Source organism: Pteropus medius, unplaced genomic scaffold, assembly GCF_902729225.1.
Source record: "Pteropus medius unplaced genomic scaffold, Ma_sr-lr_union100, whole genome shotgun sequence".
NCBI classification, from domain to species: Eukaryota; Metazoa; Chordata; class Mammalia; order Chiroptera; family Pteropodidae; genus Pteropus; species Pteropus medius.
Window position 1 is genome coordinate 3053221 of NW_024354886.1, and position 18952 is coordinate 3072172.

The following is an 18952-nucleotide window of genomic DNA, read 5'->3' on the forward strand; positions in this document are numbered from 1 at the left end:
ATGTGCTTACTTAGCATCCTTCTATCTTTTTTTGGTAAGGTGTCTGTTCAAATCTCTTGCCCATTTTTAAAAATTAGGTTGTTTCTATTTTTATTGTTGAATTTGGGGAGTTCTTTATATTTCTAAATATAAGTCCTTTATCAGGTATATGATTTGTAAATATTTTCCAGTTTATGCCTTGTCTTTTCATTCACTTAACAGTATCTTTTGAAAAGCAGAGATATTTAATTTCAATGAAGTCCAATTTATCAATTTGTTCTTTTATGGATCACACTTTTGGTTATCATTTTTAGAAAATCTTTGCCTAGCCCAAGGTCATGAAGGTTTTCTCCTATGTTTTCCTTTAAAAGTCATAGATTTTATTTTAAACTTAGATATGTAGTTCCTTTTAAGTTATTTTTTATGTATGGTGAGAGATATAAATCAAAGTTTACTTTTTTGCTCCTGGACATTGAGCAAAAAATTGTTCCAACACTAATTCTTGAAAAAATTATCCTTTTTCTACTGAATTGACTTTAAATATACACACATACCTATTTCTGGACTCTATTTTATTCCATTGATCTATTTGTCTATATTTATGCCAACGCCACCCTATCTTGATTATGGTGGCTTTACAATAAGTCTTTAAATCAGATTCCTCCACCTGTGTTCAAAATTATTTGGCTATCCTAGGTCCTTTGCATTTCTATATGAACTTAAGAATCAATTTTAAAATTTCTGTTTTAAAAAAGCTTGCTGGGATTTTGATGGGGATTGAATTGAATTTATAGATCAATTTGGGGAGAACTGACATCTTAACCATATTGGGTCTTCTAACCCATGACAATAGTATTTCTCTCCATTCACTCGTCTTCTTTAATTTCTTTCAGCAATGCTTTGTATTTTTCAATATACAAGTCTTTCACATCTTTTTCAGATTTATCCCTAAGTATTTTATAATTTCGATTCTACTATAAATGGTATTATTCCTTAAATTTTAATTCTAATTGTTTGTTGTTAGAATATAGAAACACAATTTTTTATATTGATCTTGGACCCTGCAACACTGCTAAACTCACGTATTAGGTCAAGTAATGTTTTTGTGGATTCCATCAGATTTTCTGCATAGTCAATCATGTTGTCTGAAAATACAGTTTTATTTCTTCCTGTTCTTGCCTTATTGCATTGGCTAGCACCTCCAGTACAACATTAAATAGAAGTAGTGAGAAGGGACATTATTATCTTATTCCTGATTTTAGAGGAAAAGTGCTCATTCTTTCTTCATTAAATATGGTGTTAGCTATAGGTTTTTCATAGCCATCCTATATCAGTTTGAGGAAGTTTCCTTCGATTCCCAGTTTGCTGAAGGTTTTTGAAAATCAGAAATAAAATATGTGGTGACAGAAAGAAATCTAACTATGGGCAATGAACACACACACATACATATATGCCTTACTGTTAAAGTATACAGCTAAAACTTACCATACTTTGTTAACCAATGTCATCATAAAAAATAAATTAATAAAAAAAAATAAAAATAAAGCATATCTAAACCAAAAAAAAAAAATCAGAAATAAATGTTGCATATTGTTAGTTTTTTCTACATGTATTGAGATGATCATATGGTCTATTTTTTTAGATTATTAATATGATAAATTGCTTTGATAGATTTTCAAATGTTAAACCAGCCATGTTATTCTGGGGATAAACTCTACTTGGTCATGATATATAATTATTTTTATATGTATTTTTTGCTAATTTGTTAAATTTTATTTAGAATTTTTGCATCTTTGTTCATGTGGGATATTTTCTTATAACGTCTTCAATCAGGTTTTGCTATCACAGTAATATTTCATAGAAAAAAGTATTTTTTCCTTTTCAACATTTCGTAAGTGTTTATGTATAATTGGTATTTATTTCTTCCTTAAGTATTTGGTAGGATTCAGGACTGAAACCATCTGGACCTGGAATTTCTTTGTGGGAAGTTTGTACTACAAATTCAGTTTTGTTTTGTTTTGTTTTTTAAAGATAAGGGACTATTGAGGTTATCTATTTCTTCTTGAGTAAGCTTTAGTAGTTTGTGTCTTTCAAGAAATTTGTCCATTTTATCTTAGTTGTCACGTTTATTGCCATAAAGTTATACATAATATTCTCTTGTTATTCTTTTAATATCTGTAGAATGTGTGGTGAAGTCATTGTTCTCATTTCTGATATTCATTTGTGTTTTCTCTCTTTTTTTTCTGGTCAGCCTGACTAGAGGTTTATAAGTTTTTAATGAAACCAACTTTTGGTTTCGTCGATTTTATCAATTCTTTTTCTATCTTGTGTCTCCACTGATTTCTGCTCTGATCTTTATTATTTTCTCTCTTCTACTTACTTGGAGTTAGATTGTTCTTCTTTTTATATTTTCTTAAGGTAGAAGCAAAGGTCATTGATTTAAGATCTTTCTTGTTTCTATTATAGGCACTTAGTGCTATAAAATTTTCCCTAACTTTAATAGCATCACACAAATTTTGATATGCTGTGTTTCCATTTTTAGTCAGTTAAAAATAGTTTCTAATTTCCTCTCGATTTCTTCTTTGATCTATGAGTTATTTATAAATATGCTACTTTGTTTCAATATTTGAAGGTTTTCCAGAAGTCTTTCTGTTATTGATTTCTAATTTAATTTTAGTTGTATAATCTGAATCATTTTAAATTTATCAAAGAAAGTAGTTTTGTGGTGCAGGATATGTTCTATCTTGATAAATGTTTAATATGCTTCTGGAAAGAATATTTATTCTGCTATTGTTGGGTGCAGTGTTCTATAAATGTCAATTAGATTAAGTTAGTTGATAGTAATCTTTAAATCTAATATCTAATATCTAATATCTTTTTTAATTTTCTATTTATTATATTAGTTACTGAAATAGAGGTATTGATATCTCTAATTACAATTGTGGACTTCTCTGTTTTTCTTTGTACTTCTATCCATTTTTGCTTTATGTATTTTGAAACTCTATAGTGAGTGTATAAATGTTTAGGATTGTTATATCCTTCTGATGAATTGACCCCTTTTCACTGTGAAATGACATTCCGTATCCGTGAGATTATTATTTGCCTTGAAATTTTCTTTGATATCAGTGCAGCTACTCAAGAATTCTTTTGATTTGTGTTGACATGATATATCTTTCCCTATCTTTTTATTTTTAACCACTTTATAATTTTATATTTAAAGTATGCTTATTATAGGCAATATATAGCTGGGCCTTGCTTTTTTTATCCAATCTAACAACACTTTAATTGGGGTATTTAGATTATTTACATTTAGCAGTTATTTTTTTGCTTGTTTTCTATTTGTCCCATTTGCTTTTGGGGGTTTTTTTCTCTCTTTTTTCATCTTCTTTTGGATTAATTTAATCTTTCTTATGGTTTCATTTTATCTCTTCTGCTGTCTTATTATATGTAATTCTTTATTGTGTTATTTTAGTGATTATTTTAGAATTTATGGTATACATCTTCAACTTATCAGTTGACCTTCAGATATAGTATAAGAACTTTACAATAGTAAACTATCAATTTTCTTCTATTTGTGCTGTTGTTATCATGTTTTACTTTTATGTATTATAAACCTGTTGTTATTTTTACTTGAATTATTTGCTAATGAGCTTTAAATGAAAATAACAATATCATATATTTACCCATGTTTTTACCATTTCCATGCTGTACATTCTTTTGTATATCTTTCTGATATTATTTTTCTTCTGCCCGAAGGACTTTCTTTAACATATTTTGTAGTGTGAATCTACTGATGATGAATTCCTTCAGTTTTTGTATGTATAAATAGCTTATTTCACTTTCATTTTTTAAAATGGAATTTTAAAAATTATGGTAATATATACATAACAAAAGTTACCATCATAACCATTTTTAAGTATAGAGTTCATTAGTGTTTTAAGTATATACACATTGTTATGCAACAGATCTCCTTCCATCTGGCAAAACTGAAACTGAAACTTTGTACTCATTAAACAACCTACCCTACCCTACCCTCTCCCCAGCCCCTGGCAACCACCATTCTACTTTCTGTCTCTCTGAATTAACTACTCTAGGTATCTCATATAAGTGGAATCAAAAGGCTTTTTTTGGCTTGTATCTCTCACTTAGCATAATGTCCTCAAGGTTCATTCATGTTATAGCATGGGTCAAAATTTCCTTTCTTTTTAAGGCTGTGTAATATTCCATTGTATGTATATACCTCATTTTATCCATTCATCTGTTGATGGACACTGAGTTGCTTTTGCCTTTTGCCTATGAACGTTATTGTACAAATATCTTTTGGAGACTCTGCTTTCAATTCTTTAGGGTATATACCCAGAAGTGGAGTTGCTAGGTCATATGATAATTCTATTTTTAAGTTTTTGAGGAACTGCCATACTGTGTTTCACCACAGCAGTACTATTTTACATCCCCAAAAGTTTCAATTTCTCTACATCCTCTCCGGCACTTATTTTGTTTTGTTTTTCTTTTTTTTGATAGTAGCCATCCTAATGGGTATGAACTGATAGCTCAATGTATTTTTCATTTGCATTTCCATAAGGCTTAGTAATGTTGAGCATCTTTTCATGTGTTTATTAGTTGTTTGTATACCTTCTTTGGAGAAATGTTGATTCAAATCCTTTGCCCACTTATAAATCAGTTGTTGTTGTTGAGTTGTAGGAGTTTTTTATATATTGTGAATATTAACCCTTATCATATTTTTGATTTGCAAATATTTTTTTCTGTTCTATGAATTTCCTTTTCACTCTATTGATTGTGTCCTTTGATGCACGTTTTTTATTTTGAGGTGATTTGATTTACATATTCTTTTCTTTTCTTTTTTCTTGTTGCCTGTGTTTTTGATGTTATGTCCAAGAAAACCATTGCCAAATCCAATGTCATGCAGTTTTCTCTCTATGTTTTCCTTTAGGAGATTTATAATTTTAACTCTTACTTTAGGTCTTTGACCCACTTTGAGTTAATTTTTTTTATATGGCATAAGGTAAGGATCTAACTTCATTCTTTCGCATGTGTTATCCCAGCACCACTTTTGAAAAAAACTATGTCTTTTCCCCATTGAATAGTCTTGTCACCCTTGTTTGACCATATGTATCAGTCTGTTCAAGCTACCATAACAAAATACCACAGACTGGATGGTTTAAAGAACAGACATTTATTTTATCATAGTTATGAAAGCTAGAAATCCAGGATCAAGGTGCTAGCATATTCAGTATCGGGTCAGAGCCCTCTTCCTGGCTTGCAGATAGCCACTTTTTCTCTGTATCCTCACATGGCCTTTCTTCTGTGCACAGGTGGAGAAAGAGCTCTTAGGTGTCTCTCTTTTCTTATAAGGACAGTAATCTTATTGGATTAGAATCCAATCCTTATGACCTCATTTAAGTTTTATGACCTCCCTAAAAGTCCTATCTCCAAATGCAGTCATATTGGAGGTTAAAGCATAAACATATTTTTTCATAACATCATATATGCAAGTGTTTATTTCTGGGCTCTCTAGTCTTTTCCATTGGTCTATATGTTTGCCTTTATGCCAGACATTCACACTGTCGACTATTATAGTTTCATTACATGTTTTGAAACCAAGAAGTTTGAGACCTTCAACTTTGTTCATCTCCTTTGAGATTGTTTTGGCTATTCAGGATCCCTTGAGATCCTATGTGAATTTTAGGATGAATTTTTTTTTTTTATTTCTTAAAAAAGAAAATGCTGTAGGGATTTTGCTGGGGATTACATTGAAGTTATAGGTCACTTTAGGAGGTACTGTCTCCTTACGACATGTCTTTCAATCCATGTACACAGGATGCCTTTCCATTTATTTGTCTTTTTAAATTACTTTAAGCAATGTTTTCTAGTTTTCAGTGTACAAGTCTTTCACCTCCTTGGTTAAGTTTATTCCTAAGTATTTTATTTAAAGAAAAAAAAATTTTTAAAGAGTTTATTTGAGCCAAATCTGACATATGCCAGGGAGCAATATCTCAAATGCTCCCAAGAATAACAGTTGTAGCTTCTTTTATGCATTTGAAATTAAGGAGAAAAGATAAGAACGATTACATGGAGGTGGAAGAAAGCAAGGCAGGAATTGGATTACAGAATTGTTAACAAGATTACATGCTCTCTTGAGGGTGGTTACTGGCTTATTGTAAAGGTGTGTTAACCTTAATGCACAGAAACAATGGACAGGGGTTGCTTAAGGTAAAGATAAACCTTTTATTAAAAGGTTATGCAGCGGGGCCATGACTGCCCACCATGACCTGCCCAGTTAGGAATTTATGATCAGATCGCCCTGTGAGGTTAGAATCCCTTTTTTGATTCACCGGTCCACCGTTTGGTCATAAATCAATAGGAAGGATGCATTGATTACCAACTTGTTAGTCATAGTCTCACAGTGCTATTCCTAGAACTCCTCCTAGGCTCATTCCTAAGAAGTCTCAGTATTGATGTCTTGTTGACCATTGAGGATGGGGCAATGCTGTAACCAGAAGATCTGAGATGAGGCCAAATATTTTTTTCAAAAAGGGAAGGGCAGGTAAATGGAAGCCAGTCAGGTCTTATGGCCTTCTTTGTGAAAAAACACTCTGGGTCATTTCTATCCTGTGGACTATTATGATCCAAGTCTTGCCTTCTGTCCCATTTTTCTGTATTTGACATCTAGTATTACATTTATGTAAGCCATGAAAAGAGTATTAACAGTTATCTTAAATGTTTAATAATATAAACAGTTGTACTATATAAAAAACAACAACAAAGAAACAACTATAACTATTATTGTGACTATTATTATATCATAAACAGACAGGCAAAGACAATCAAACAAAATAGATTCTGAGTTAATTATCAATCCATAGGTATATAGACCTTGTTGATATCTTGGGATAGCTGTCTGTCTCTGGTATTGGTGACTTCTCGTCCTTGAGGAGTCTTTGATGTCTGTAGACAGGAGTAAATATCCACTTGCAGTTAGGTACCTGATAAGGTCCCTTCCAATGAGATTGGAGAGTGTCTTGTATTTGATATTCTTTCTAATAAACAAAATCTCCAGGTGGCAGTCGATGATCTTTAAAGTTTCTGTCTTCTGGGCTTGCTGTGAAATGAAGCAGTTACCAACTTGGCATTTTCTTTAAGTAAATCTGTCAAACCTTACCAAGAGTATAAGATGTCTCTTTTCAATAATGTCAGCTCGTAAGTTCCTTCATCTAAGTCCAGCTTAAATGCACTATGATATATGAAGGAATGCAAAAAATAAAAATAGGGAGCCAGGGAACAGGGAAGAACCTATAAGCTGTCTTAGGTTTCCCATAGCCCTGATTATTTCTTTAATTTATAACCATCGTTTATTGTTTACTCACACAGTATACCCTAGAAGTTTTCCTACATATATTCTGAAATTTTAACAAATAAAACCTCAATATCTAATGAAAACTAAGAAGTAATCAATTATTATTTTCTAGTTTGGACATTTTATAACCTCTAGAAACATGTTTCATAGACATAAAAGTCAATTATTAACATGGACTTATTTTTGCAAACCCCAGACAAAATAAAGACATGTCTGTTTACTTAAAACAACAAACTTAAGCTAGCTTTTATTGACTAAGGATTAATCTTAGATCATGTGAACTTGAAAAGCATTTGAGTTAGTTTCTACATTTCTGAGAATTTTAGAATAACCAATTCTTATAAGCAATTGCCTTTAAATTAATTTTAACAATACCATTGAAAGGTAGAAAATTATCTCACCTTACCAGAATACATATATAAACAAGCAGAGACAGACAGAGAACAGTTGTATCCAATTTTTGTTTTGGAGGCATTTACAATTTATATCTATACTAAGTCAAATTCCAAATGACCTCCCCCCTTTTAGAATAAGAACAGCCATCTTTAATACCTCAAAGAATTGGACTGACACCTAAATGAAATCAGACATTGATCCATTTATCTAATCCTCTTTTTGAAGCTTTAAGAGACCAATTAAATGTTTTCCATTCATTCTACCTAATTTTATAGGCAACTTTTTCTAATTGTGAATGCAAAAATTTAGAAATATCAAAGGATCCTCATCTCTATCCATTTTAGTTATAAATGAGAGGCTTGCTGTGATGGGCTTTGTTGGCCTTAGAAGCACAATTTCCTCTGTTAATTTCGAGATCTATAGAGTCTGAACAAATGTTTAGGGAAAACCAGCCCTTATATGCATATCTCCAGATGAGCCAAAGGTAGTGGATATCCCTATTGGACTGCTTTATGCACTAGAGGGAATTTTTCCTCAGAAAACCTCACAAAGAATCTTAGTTACTCTGAGAATACCAGAGCAAGAGCCAGCAAGAGCTTACCGGACACCCATGAAACCACAATGCTTTCCAAGTCATTGGCCATTCTCTCGGGCCCCTCTCTCAAGGTCAACTAATTCCAGGATGCCCTGCCCTTCTCCCCAGGGCTTCCGCCAGCTTCTCTGGGATGAGCCGAACTCCTACAGTGGATGACTCCTGGCACCCAGTTCCACTACTCCAGATACAGAGATCTGAACAACTATCGTCACCCCATTGGGTATTTCAGTTGGGAAAGCATTTGTCCTTTCTCTTTCAGAGCTAAAAAGAATTCAGTCTCTTATTTAACCAGCAAAAATTTTGTTCAGACTCTCAGTAAGCAATCCAATTAAAAAGCTGAAATTAAAGCACAATCTCCCCCGCAACCCACCCCTTTTCCTGAGTTATCTCCTCCCTTTTCCACCTTGAAGATTTTATAAGAACAGCTCGAATAGTCATGGCCCTGCTACTTAAAGCAAGGAAGCCTGTAATTCTGAGAGAAAGTCACCAAGTTCATCTGATATGAAGCAGGGAGCAGGTGGAGTACAATGCGCCCCTATTGGTACCTAGCACTGGGTCCAGGTCCACAGGATGGTCCTGAATGGGCTTCTTCAGATTCTTGCCAACTTCACCAAGTAAACGTCAATGTAAGAGACATCTAAACCTGTAAAGAATTTTTACAAGAGATTATTAGAGCCAAATTGACGACATATGCTGGGGAATAAGATCTCCAATGTTCTTCAGTATTTTATTCTTTTCGATGCTATTATAAAGACTTGTTTTCTTAATTTCCTTTTTGGACTGTTCATTGTTAGCGTATAGAAACATAACTGATTTTTGTGTGTTGACTTTGTATCCTGCAACTTTACTGAACTCCTTTATTGGTTCTAACAGCTTTACCTTTTTGTATGGAATCTTTAGGTTTTTCTACATTTAAGATTGTGTCATCTGTGAACAGAGATAATTTTATTTTAACTTTTGCAGTTTGGATAACTTTTGTTTCTTTTTCTTACCTAGTTGCTCTGGCTAGGACTTCCAATATTATGTTAAATAGAAGTGGACAGGTGAGTGGGCATCCTTGTCTTCTTCCTGAGCTTTTCACATATGTCTTTTATTATTTGAGGTAGTTCTAATCCCAGTTTGTTGAGTGTTTTTATCATAAAATGGTTTTGAATTTTGTCAAATGCTTTTTCTGCATCGATTGGAATGAGCATGCTTCCCCCTGCCCTTCATTCTGTTAATGTGGAGTATTGCATTGATTGATTGTTATATGTTAAATTATCTTTGCGTTCTCAGAATAAATTCCATTTGGCCATGGTGTATAATCCTTAGATTTTATTTTTTATATTTTCCATGTCTACTTAACCTTTTGAACATACAGAACATACTTATTACTGTTTTAGTATCTTTGTCTGTTAATTCTAACATCTCTGTCAATTCTGGATTGCTTTTGATTGATTTTTCTCCTCATTATGAGTCACAGTTTTTGCTTCTTTGCATGTCTGCTAATTTTTTTATTGGATGCTAGACATCGCGATTTCTGCCTTGTTGGATACTTGATATTTTTGTATTCCTGTATATATTCTTGAGCTTTGTTCTGGGATGCAGTTAAGTTAATTGGAAATAGCTTTATCTTTTCAAGTCTTGCTTTTAATATTCGTTAGCCAAAAGTGATGCAATGGTCAGTCTAGGGCTAATTATTCTCCACTACTGCGTCAAGATCTTTCTGTGTACACTGCATAATTTCCCATGAATCATGAGGTTTTCCAGTCCAACTGGTAAGAAAAAGCACTATTTCTGGTCCTGTCTGAGCACCAGACCAAAGATTCTTACCTCTAATCCTTTTGCGTGATTCTTTCCCCAACTTTGGGTAGTTTACTCACATATAAAGGATGATCAATATTCAGATGAATACTCACAGGGGACCCTCTGCAAATCACCAGAGTTCTCTGTGCATATCTCTCCTCTCTGGTACTCTGTCCTGTGAACTCGAGAAACTTTGGTCTCCCCGACTCTCAACTCCATTTCTTGAACTCAGTACTCTTCCTGGATTCCTCCTTCCTGCACTGCAGCCTAAAAATTCTTGTAAGACATTAATCTGGAGTATTTATAGGGCTCACTTTCTTTGTTTCCTGTATCTTGGAGATCAGTGTTCTTTATTGACTTATTTCTAGTATGTTTCACATATTTTGTGCATTCTTGTTTTTTTCAAGTAGGAGAATAAATCCAATCCCTATGATTCCATCTTGGATGGAATCAAAAGTATATATTAAGCTTTTTTTTATGGTGACATTGGTAATGAAACCCAGTAAGTTTCAAGTGTACAATTCAACAGTAAGTCATATATATTTTGCATTGTATGTTTACTGCCCATAGTTAGATTTCTTTCTGTCACCACATATTTGACCCCTTTTACCCCATCTACCTTCCCTCCTGCCTGCTGGTAACCACTAGTCTATTGTCCATGTCCATGAGTCTCTGTTTGTTTGACATGTTTGTTTGTTGCTTCTAGGTTTATATCCCACATATAAGTGATATCATGTAGTTTTCAACTTTTTCTGTCTGGCTTATTTCGCTTGGCATGATTATCTCAAGGTCCATCCATGTTGTCGCAAATGGCAGTATTTCATCTCTTCTTATAGCTGAATAATATTCCATTGTATATATGTACCACAGCTTCTTTATCCAATCATCTTGTAGGACACTTCGGTTGCTTTCATGTCCTGGCCACTGTGAATAATGCTACTATGAACATCAGTGTGCAAATATCTTTTCAGATATATGTTTTCAAGTCTTTGGAGTAAATACTCAGTAGAGGGATTGCTGGATCATATGGTAGATCAATTCATAGTTTTTTGAGGAATCTCCATACCGTTTTCTATAGTGGCTGTACCAATTTGCAGTCCCACTAACAGTGTACGAGGGTTCCTTTTTCTCTACATCCTCTCCAACACTTGTTATTACTTGCCCTGTTGATTATAGCTATTCTAACAAGTGTGAGATGGTATCTCATTGTGGTTTTGATTTGCATTTCCCTAATAGCTAGCAATGTCAAGCATTCTTTCATATGTTTGTTCGCCATTTATATGTCTTCTTGGAAGAAGTGTCTGTTCAGGTCCTCTGTCCATTTTTTTAACTGAGTTGTTTGTTTTTTTGTTGTTATTAAGTTGTATGAGTTCTTTGTACATTTTGGATAGTTGGCCTTTATCGAAAGTGTTGCTTGCAAATATATTTTCCCATTTGGATGGTTGTCTCTTTACCGTGTTGATTTTTTTTTTTTTTTTTTTTTGCTGTGCAGAAAATTTTAGTTTGATATCCCATTTATTTATTTTTCCTTTTACTTCCCTTGCCTTTGAGGTCAAAAACATAAAATTCTCTTCAAGTCCAAGATCCATGAGTTTAGATCCTATGTTTTTTGTTATGTGACTCATCGTTTCGGTCTTATGTTTAGATCCTGAATGCATTTTGAGTTGATTTTGGTGTGTGGTAATAGACAATAACCTAGTTTCATTTTTTTGCAAGTGGCTTTCCAGTTTTCCTAGCACCATTTATTGAAGAGGCTTTCATTTCTCCATTGTATGTTTTTGGCTCTTTTGTTGAAAATTATTTGCCCATATAAACATGGACTTACTTCTGGACTCTCAATTCTGTTCCACTGGTCTGTGAGTCTGTTTTTCTGCCAATACCATGCCATTTTGATTACTGTTGCTTTGTAATATAATTTAAAGTCAGGCAGAGTGATGCCTCCAGCTTTGAATTTTTATTGATAGTAAACCAAATTATCTAGCCCAAGGTGGGGATAAGAAAAGGAAAAATATAAACTAATGAGTTTATCATAAGTTCATTTATATCTTAAGGTATATATGATTGACAGTAGGAACAATTTATGAACTATAACTATCTTCTCTACTAACCATGTTTTATAACTTCCTGAAATTACCTAAAATATGTTTCACAAACCCTGACATCCATGCAAACCAAGATTTAGGAATTACTTCTAAAAGAGATAAACACAGCACAGTACACATTGAAATTTAAATGAGGGTGCTTGATTTTAGCCCAACTAGGGCATTTATGGGCTTTGTACCTGACAAAGTGTTTTAAATATTGTAATAGACAACCTTTACTGTAGTGCACCCAAATAAATAGATGATATGAGAAGTTGATGCATGTTTTTTCTTAATTCACATTGATTCTCTTTTTATATTTCTAATTTCAGATTTTTCTTTCTTAAAAAGGAGAAAATTGCAATATTTTTATTTGTGAAAACTAAGGTGAATAAAAAACTATAAATGTTATAGGAATTTTTAAAAGAGAGGTTGTGATAAGAAGTCTGCATAAGAAGTCAGGATTGCAGTAGTCACAAATGACTTCAATAAGGAGATGAGACTAGGTGTGTCTTGAAAGATGAGTATGATTTAAATATATGACAAAGAGATAAGACAATATTTCACAAAGCATTTATGACATATTAAAACATGATAGGCACTAGGGTTCACTGATCCTTAATCCTTAGGCTTTGCTTTTTTTTTTTTTTTAAATCTGATTGAGGTATAATTGTCAAACTTGTAAGAGGTATTGCTTTCTTTTGGATTAAAATGAGGAGCTAATAGTCATGCCTAGATAAATGATAAAACTTCTCTTCCATTTTCCCTCCTTTCTTTCTTCTTTCAAATTTATGTTTTAAGTTTCATTCAAATACATTGCATTTTTTAAAAGCCAAGTGTATGTCAACAAACATTGTGGGAAGATCAACTTCTGGTATGATAGCATGAGGACCTGCTCCCCGGTGAAACTAGTGAAAATGATTAACACACACACACAACACACACACACACACACACACACACACACACACACCTCATAAATCCTCTAGAAAGATCCTAGGGCATAACAAATGAAGAAACATCTATTCAAGAAAATCAATGAATATTTTGCAAGAAAAGTGGGGTTCTGTGTTATTTAAACCAAGACTACTTCCTCCCTCCCCTCCCCCAACTCAGTCAGGCAGAAACTCTACTCCAGACGGTGCAGCCAAGGACAAGGGCTCCCTTCCCCCCATCCTCAGTCAGAGTTTTCTTTCCAGAAGGAACAGAATATTGGCATTTTGCACCCTATGCCCAAGTACCTGTTGCTATGGCTAAAAGGTGGGGGCGCTTTTATGCTTCTCAGTCCCCACTCATGAGGTAGAGGCACTATGTTAGATGTGGCTCTGCTGAGAGTACTGGGAGCCCCACTTGCCCTCGTCCCAGCTGTAAGGTGGTGGCTCCAATTTCAGGGGAGGCAATCCAAGAAGACCTCAAGCTTTCACACAGAACACTCCTAAGACAGAAGTTCATGATTGTTTCCACCACGGCTCCAGAGATGTGGCCCAGAGGTCTGGCTAGGGCATTAGGCCATAAAACAGAGAGTCTGCAATCTCTTTCCAAAGGAACTGGTTTCATTTACAAGAGTGTGGAGAAATTCAAGCCTAAAGGCACTTTAAAAAATAATGAAGTTTGTGGCAAAAGGCAATTGGGAGGAGATTTGTAGAACCAATGAAGATACAGGCTAAACTGTAGGCCAACTGGTTTTCAGAAGAGAATCAAGGAAAGAAACAAGTGGGAGAAGCCCTCCTGGGAACAAAACAAATATCAAACATTGACTTCTGGAGCTATTCCTTCAAAGGAGCCCAACTTTGGATTAGTCCTTAGAGCAATTTATGGTCCAGGACATGTTTGAAAATAATAGAGCAATCAGCCCTATTTATGGACCTTAACAGCTTGGGTATGGTCAGGGAAAGAGGGAAAAGAGCTCTGCCAAAACCACCGTCATCCTAGAGTGACTGTGGGCATACCCAAATCTGCACCTCCCCGGGAAGCAACATCAGAGTCTTCATACTGTGCAGTGTTGGGTTTGGGGCAGGGATGGATTTAATTCTAAAATAATCCAGACATTTGCTAAATGAGTAAACAGGCAAATAACAATAACGAGCCTGGTGGAAGGTTGGGGTGTCTCTGTACCCAGAGTTGCTACAATATATTATCTAAAATGCCTAGTTTAAAACAAAAAAATTATAAGACATGCAAAGAAACAGGAAAGTATGACCCATACACCAGAAAAAAAGCAGGCAACAAATTGCCTGTGAGAGAGACAAGATATCAGATTTAACAGGAAAAAAATCTTTAAAATAGCCATTACAAATGTATTTAAATGACTAAAGGAAACCATGATCAAAGAAGTAAAGTAAATATAATGGCAATGTCACATCAAATAGAAAATAGCAATAAATAGAAATTATAAAAAAGAACCAAATAAGAATCCACTGGAGAGGTTCAACAGTAGATTTGAACTGGCAGAGGAAAGAATTAGTGAACTCAAAGGTAAATGACAGTGATTATGCAGTCTAAAGAACAGAGAGAAAAAAGATGAAGAAAAATAAGTAAAATCTCAGAGAAATGTGGAACATTATTAAGCATATCAACCAAACTATGCATAGTGGAAATATTGGAAGGAGAGGAGAGAAAGGAACAGAAAAAATATTTGAAGAAATAATGGTTGAAAAGTTCCCAAATTTATTGAAAAACTCTAACCTACAACCAGTAAGCTCAACAAACTTCAGTTAGGATAAATTCAAAGGATCCACAAACAGACACTGCATAATAAAAGTGCTCAAGTAAAAAGCAAGAAGAAATGTTGAAAGCAGCAAGGAAAAAATGACTCATCACTTACAAGGGAATCCCAATAAAATTAATAGCTGGTTTCCCAGTAAAAACAATAGCGTCTAGATGGCAGGATAACATATTTGAAATGATTTCAAAAACTCACTGTTAACCAAGATTCCTATATCCAGCAAAGCTATACTTCAAAAATAAAGGCTCAGATTCTCTCTGAGTTCTGGGTCATTGGAGGTGACCTCATAGTAGACATGTCTTTTTGGATGTCCCAGGGGAACTCAGATACACCATTTCCCAAGCTGTCCTCATCCTCATCTTCCCTAATGTGCTTTTGCCTCCATGCTCCCCACCTCAGTGAATGCACCACCCTCCACGCAGCTGCTCATTCCAGACTCCTTCTCCCACAGTCCCAACCTCCAAGTGCAAAAGCACCCCCCAACATCCTTCTGTTACCTTGCTTCACCCCATTTTCTTCAACTGCCTCTCTACTATTCTGCCTACCCCTACTCTCACCCCCTTTCTGATCCATGGTACCCACAGCAGCAAGAAATATTTTCCTAAAATGCAAATCAGATCATGTTTCTCACAAAAACACACACCCTCGAGACCCTCAGGTTTCCCCATTGCCTTCCAGAGAAACGTTCACGTAGCAAGTGGCAGGTAGCAGGAAAGGCCTCTTCCTTTTCTGGTCCCCGACAACCCATGTAGCCTACCCCTCTGCTCAAGCCACACCAAACTTGCTATTTCTGAAATGGGTTTTAGCTTTTTCTGTGCCTACCTGCATGTTGTCTACTTTGCCAGCGGTGAAGCTCCTCCCTTTTCTGTCCAGTTAATATCCACACCCTTTAAGACACAATCTCAACAATTGCCTCTTCTAGAGAAGCCTCTCCTGATCCTCATTGCAGGTTAGATCTTGTTGTTACATCTTCAGGATACTGGACCACCTTCTCCACAGCATTTATTACCTTGCATTGTAGTTTCCTCACTAGAATGCTTACCTGTGTATCTCCAGTACCAAACTCAGTCCCCGGCACATAGTAGGTGCTCAGTAGATGTTTGTTGAGTGAACATTGAATGACTAGAATGCACCAGAGGAACTTGACAGGAGATAGAAAGAGAAGTTATGTGGTTATTAGAGTGACCCAGGAAGGAGGTGACAGGGCCAAAACCAAGGCTGGGACAGCAGGGATGAGGAAACAATAGGATTTATAAAGACGTTGCCTTGAAATCTGCAACACAGGCTTAAACCACAACAATAAGCCTGTGTAGTTTGGGGCCCTATTTTATGTTGGTGCAGGAGGGCACCCGTGGGTCGTGGCTGCTCTAGAAGCTGCTCTGTGAGCAGGCGCAAGTTGAGGCTTAATTGATGGGGACAGGGAAGTATCAGTGCACCTAGTCACTGGTCAGCACTGCCTCTCCCACTCCACCTGGGACCCGTCAGGGCCTGGGGTGCAGCAAGAGGTTTGTGTATCAAGAACTAAACTTTGGAGTCACACAGTGTAGGGAGGATAACGGGGAATAAGGTATGAGAATATTTGGGATGAACCTTGAAAACACTGTGCTAAGTGAAATATGCCAGACACGAAAGGACAAATACTGTATAATTCCACTTTTATGAGGTACTTAGAGTTGTCACATTCATAGAGACAGGAGGTAAAATGGTGGTTAAGAGGGGCTGAGAAGGATGTTTGTACCAGGGCCCAGCCTATCCCAGCTTTGGGCCCTCTGTAGTAAACATGCCCTAGGCAGGGTCTGCTTGTGCCCTAGGCATCTCCCCATGGTTGGAGCCAGCCTCCAAAATTCAGATGTAACCCAGGTTGCAGCCGGAGGGCTGCTTGCTGGGTCTTCATCTCTTCAATGGTGGTTTATCATTAAGGCACCTTGGCCGTAGGCAGAGAAGATAGTGAGTTCGATCCATAAACTTTCCCCCATTCTACTCACGGCTGGCTGAACCCTGACTTTGGGACAAAACTAGGTCAGACCCAGGGAGCAAAGCAGGGAAATTCCCTTACTGGGAACTTGGAAGGACAGACAGAGTGTCTGGGGGAGGGTCAGGATGATTCCAGGCCTTTGAAGAAGCCATGCTAGTCTTCTGACTTCAGAGAGACAAATGTCCCAGAGAGAAGCCCAGAACTGACTCTATCATTATTCCAGATGGAGGAGCTTCCTAACTCCCACGAGCCTGACACCCACAGGAGCACCCTTTTTGCCACCTTAAAGCACAGCTGCAGCTGGAACAGCAGACCTAGAAGCTACCTGAGGAGTATCCCAAATCAGCGATGCCCTCATTCCCAATGCTGTGGTCACCCATAGCTAGTTAGGTCAGAGCAAGGACCAGACCCTATGTCCCCGTCCAGGCCATGGCCTGTTCCATTTATATCTAGTGGCTTGGGGAATTAGTCTAGGGCTGGCTCTGTCAATTTGTCAGATATATATGTCCACGATTTTTTTTCTGCAGGAGCTCCTCTGGTGAAACAAGGATAACATGAATAACAGGATGTTCTCCCTTTGGGGGGGCATCTTTTCTATCCTCAATACCATCCAGTTCCTCATCTTTGACTTGAACGAGATTGTCCTCTTTGACTTAGAGGATCACTTCTACATCTACAAGGACATGAAGGTTGGGATAAGCTCTTGGGTCATAAGGAACAAGAATATCATCAGCATCAGTCTATCCAGCATCACCATCATGGTCAGCGCCTTGCTCCTCTATTGTGTCCACAAGAACAACTACATGGGGTTGCTGTGCTATTCCGTGTGGATCATCACCTACGAGCTCATCTGCTTCTCCGCAGTCCTGCTCATGAACAGTAACCTCAAAGAATATTTCAAGGAGCTGAGTTACCTGCACTTGATTTTCCAGATCTCCCGCATGTTCCTGCACTTATTCTTTCTGCCCTTTATCATCCATTATACGTACATCCTTTACAAGGACCCCAAGACTTCCAGCAAGACAGGCCGTCGCAGGTGCTCCTCCATCAGCACGATAGACTCATGGCCAGCCGTCGGGCTGGGAACGTTGTGGCACAAGTTAAACTGAACCGTGCCAGGAAGACGAGAGAGAGGGGGACAGCGCTCCCCAATGATGGAGTCTCCCTTTCCCTGCTTGCCCTCGGTTGATTCTGCTTGCTTTTTGGGGGGTTCTCGAGCTTGTGCATTTAAGAATGCTGGCGGGAGGGGCGTTGTATGGATCAATTATTCTGCCTGTGTGTGTCTGTGACTTGTTTTAGCTTTGAATTATATACTGCTTTTGAGCTTACTTACTCATCTCATAGGTGTATGCTTTTGTCTCATGGTCCCCTCCTCTCTGCATGTCTTCAGTTTCTAATTTTTCTGTTGTGGATTGCCCACAGATGCCTGGTTCTGCTGAGTCCTTTTAGAGCAGTGCCATCCAATAGAATTTTCTGTGTGGATAGATATGCTCTGTCTCTGCACTGAGCACTAGCTACAGGTGGCTATTGAGCACTTGGAATGTGGCTATTACAACCCAGGAATCAATTTTAAAATTCGATTCCATTTTAATTTACTTCAACGTCAGTAGCCACATTTGGCTGGCTCGTAGCTACTATATGGGAGAGCACAGTAATATGGGGCCTTGTTTTACTCCTGCGTGGAACCATTGAAAGAACTCCTTTCCAGCATCATGCATCAGTCTGCTTTCCTTGTACTTTTCTGAAAGCAGTACCTCGTGTTGGTTCATAACATGGCAAGAAGAATCCCCTTCAAAAAAGCTCCAAAATTTCTCAACTTAAGCAATCTTAACATTTTGGACTGGATAATTCTGTCTTGTAAGGGGGCCGTTCTGTGCATCGTAGGATGTTTAGCAGCATCCCTGACCTCTGCCACTAGCATCCCCCACCCTTGTGACAACTAAAAATATCTCATGGCTAAATGTCCCCTGGGGGGAAAGTTGCCCCCAGTTGAAAATGATTATTTTAAGGCAATACAGCCCAGCGTTGAGAGCTGGTATAT

At 36.6% G+C, this 18952-nt stretch overlaps 1 protein-coding gene across 3 annotated transcripts in view; it reads left to right on the forward strand.

Moving 5' to 3' along the window:
* The window catches only part of LOC120597711 (transmembrane protein 217), a 50313-nt gene extending 31636 nt beyond the window's left edge, over positions 1-18677 (forward strand). For all 3 annotated transcript variants that reach the window (XM_039856384.1, XM_039856382.1, XM_039856381.1), the window contains exon 2: positions 17439-18677. In XM_039856384.1, the coding sequence (XP_039712318.1) occupies positions 17466-18020 (555 nt within the window). In that variant the 5' untranslated portion in view covers positions 17439-17465 and the 3' untranslated portion in view covers positions 18021-18677. The remainder of the gene's footprint in view (positions 1-17438) is intronic.
* The last annotated feature ends 275 nt before the right edge of the window (positions 18678-18952 follow it).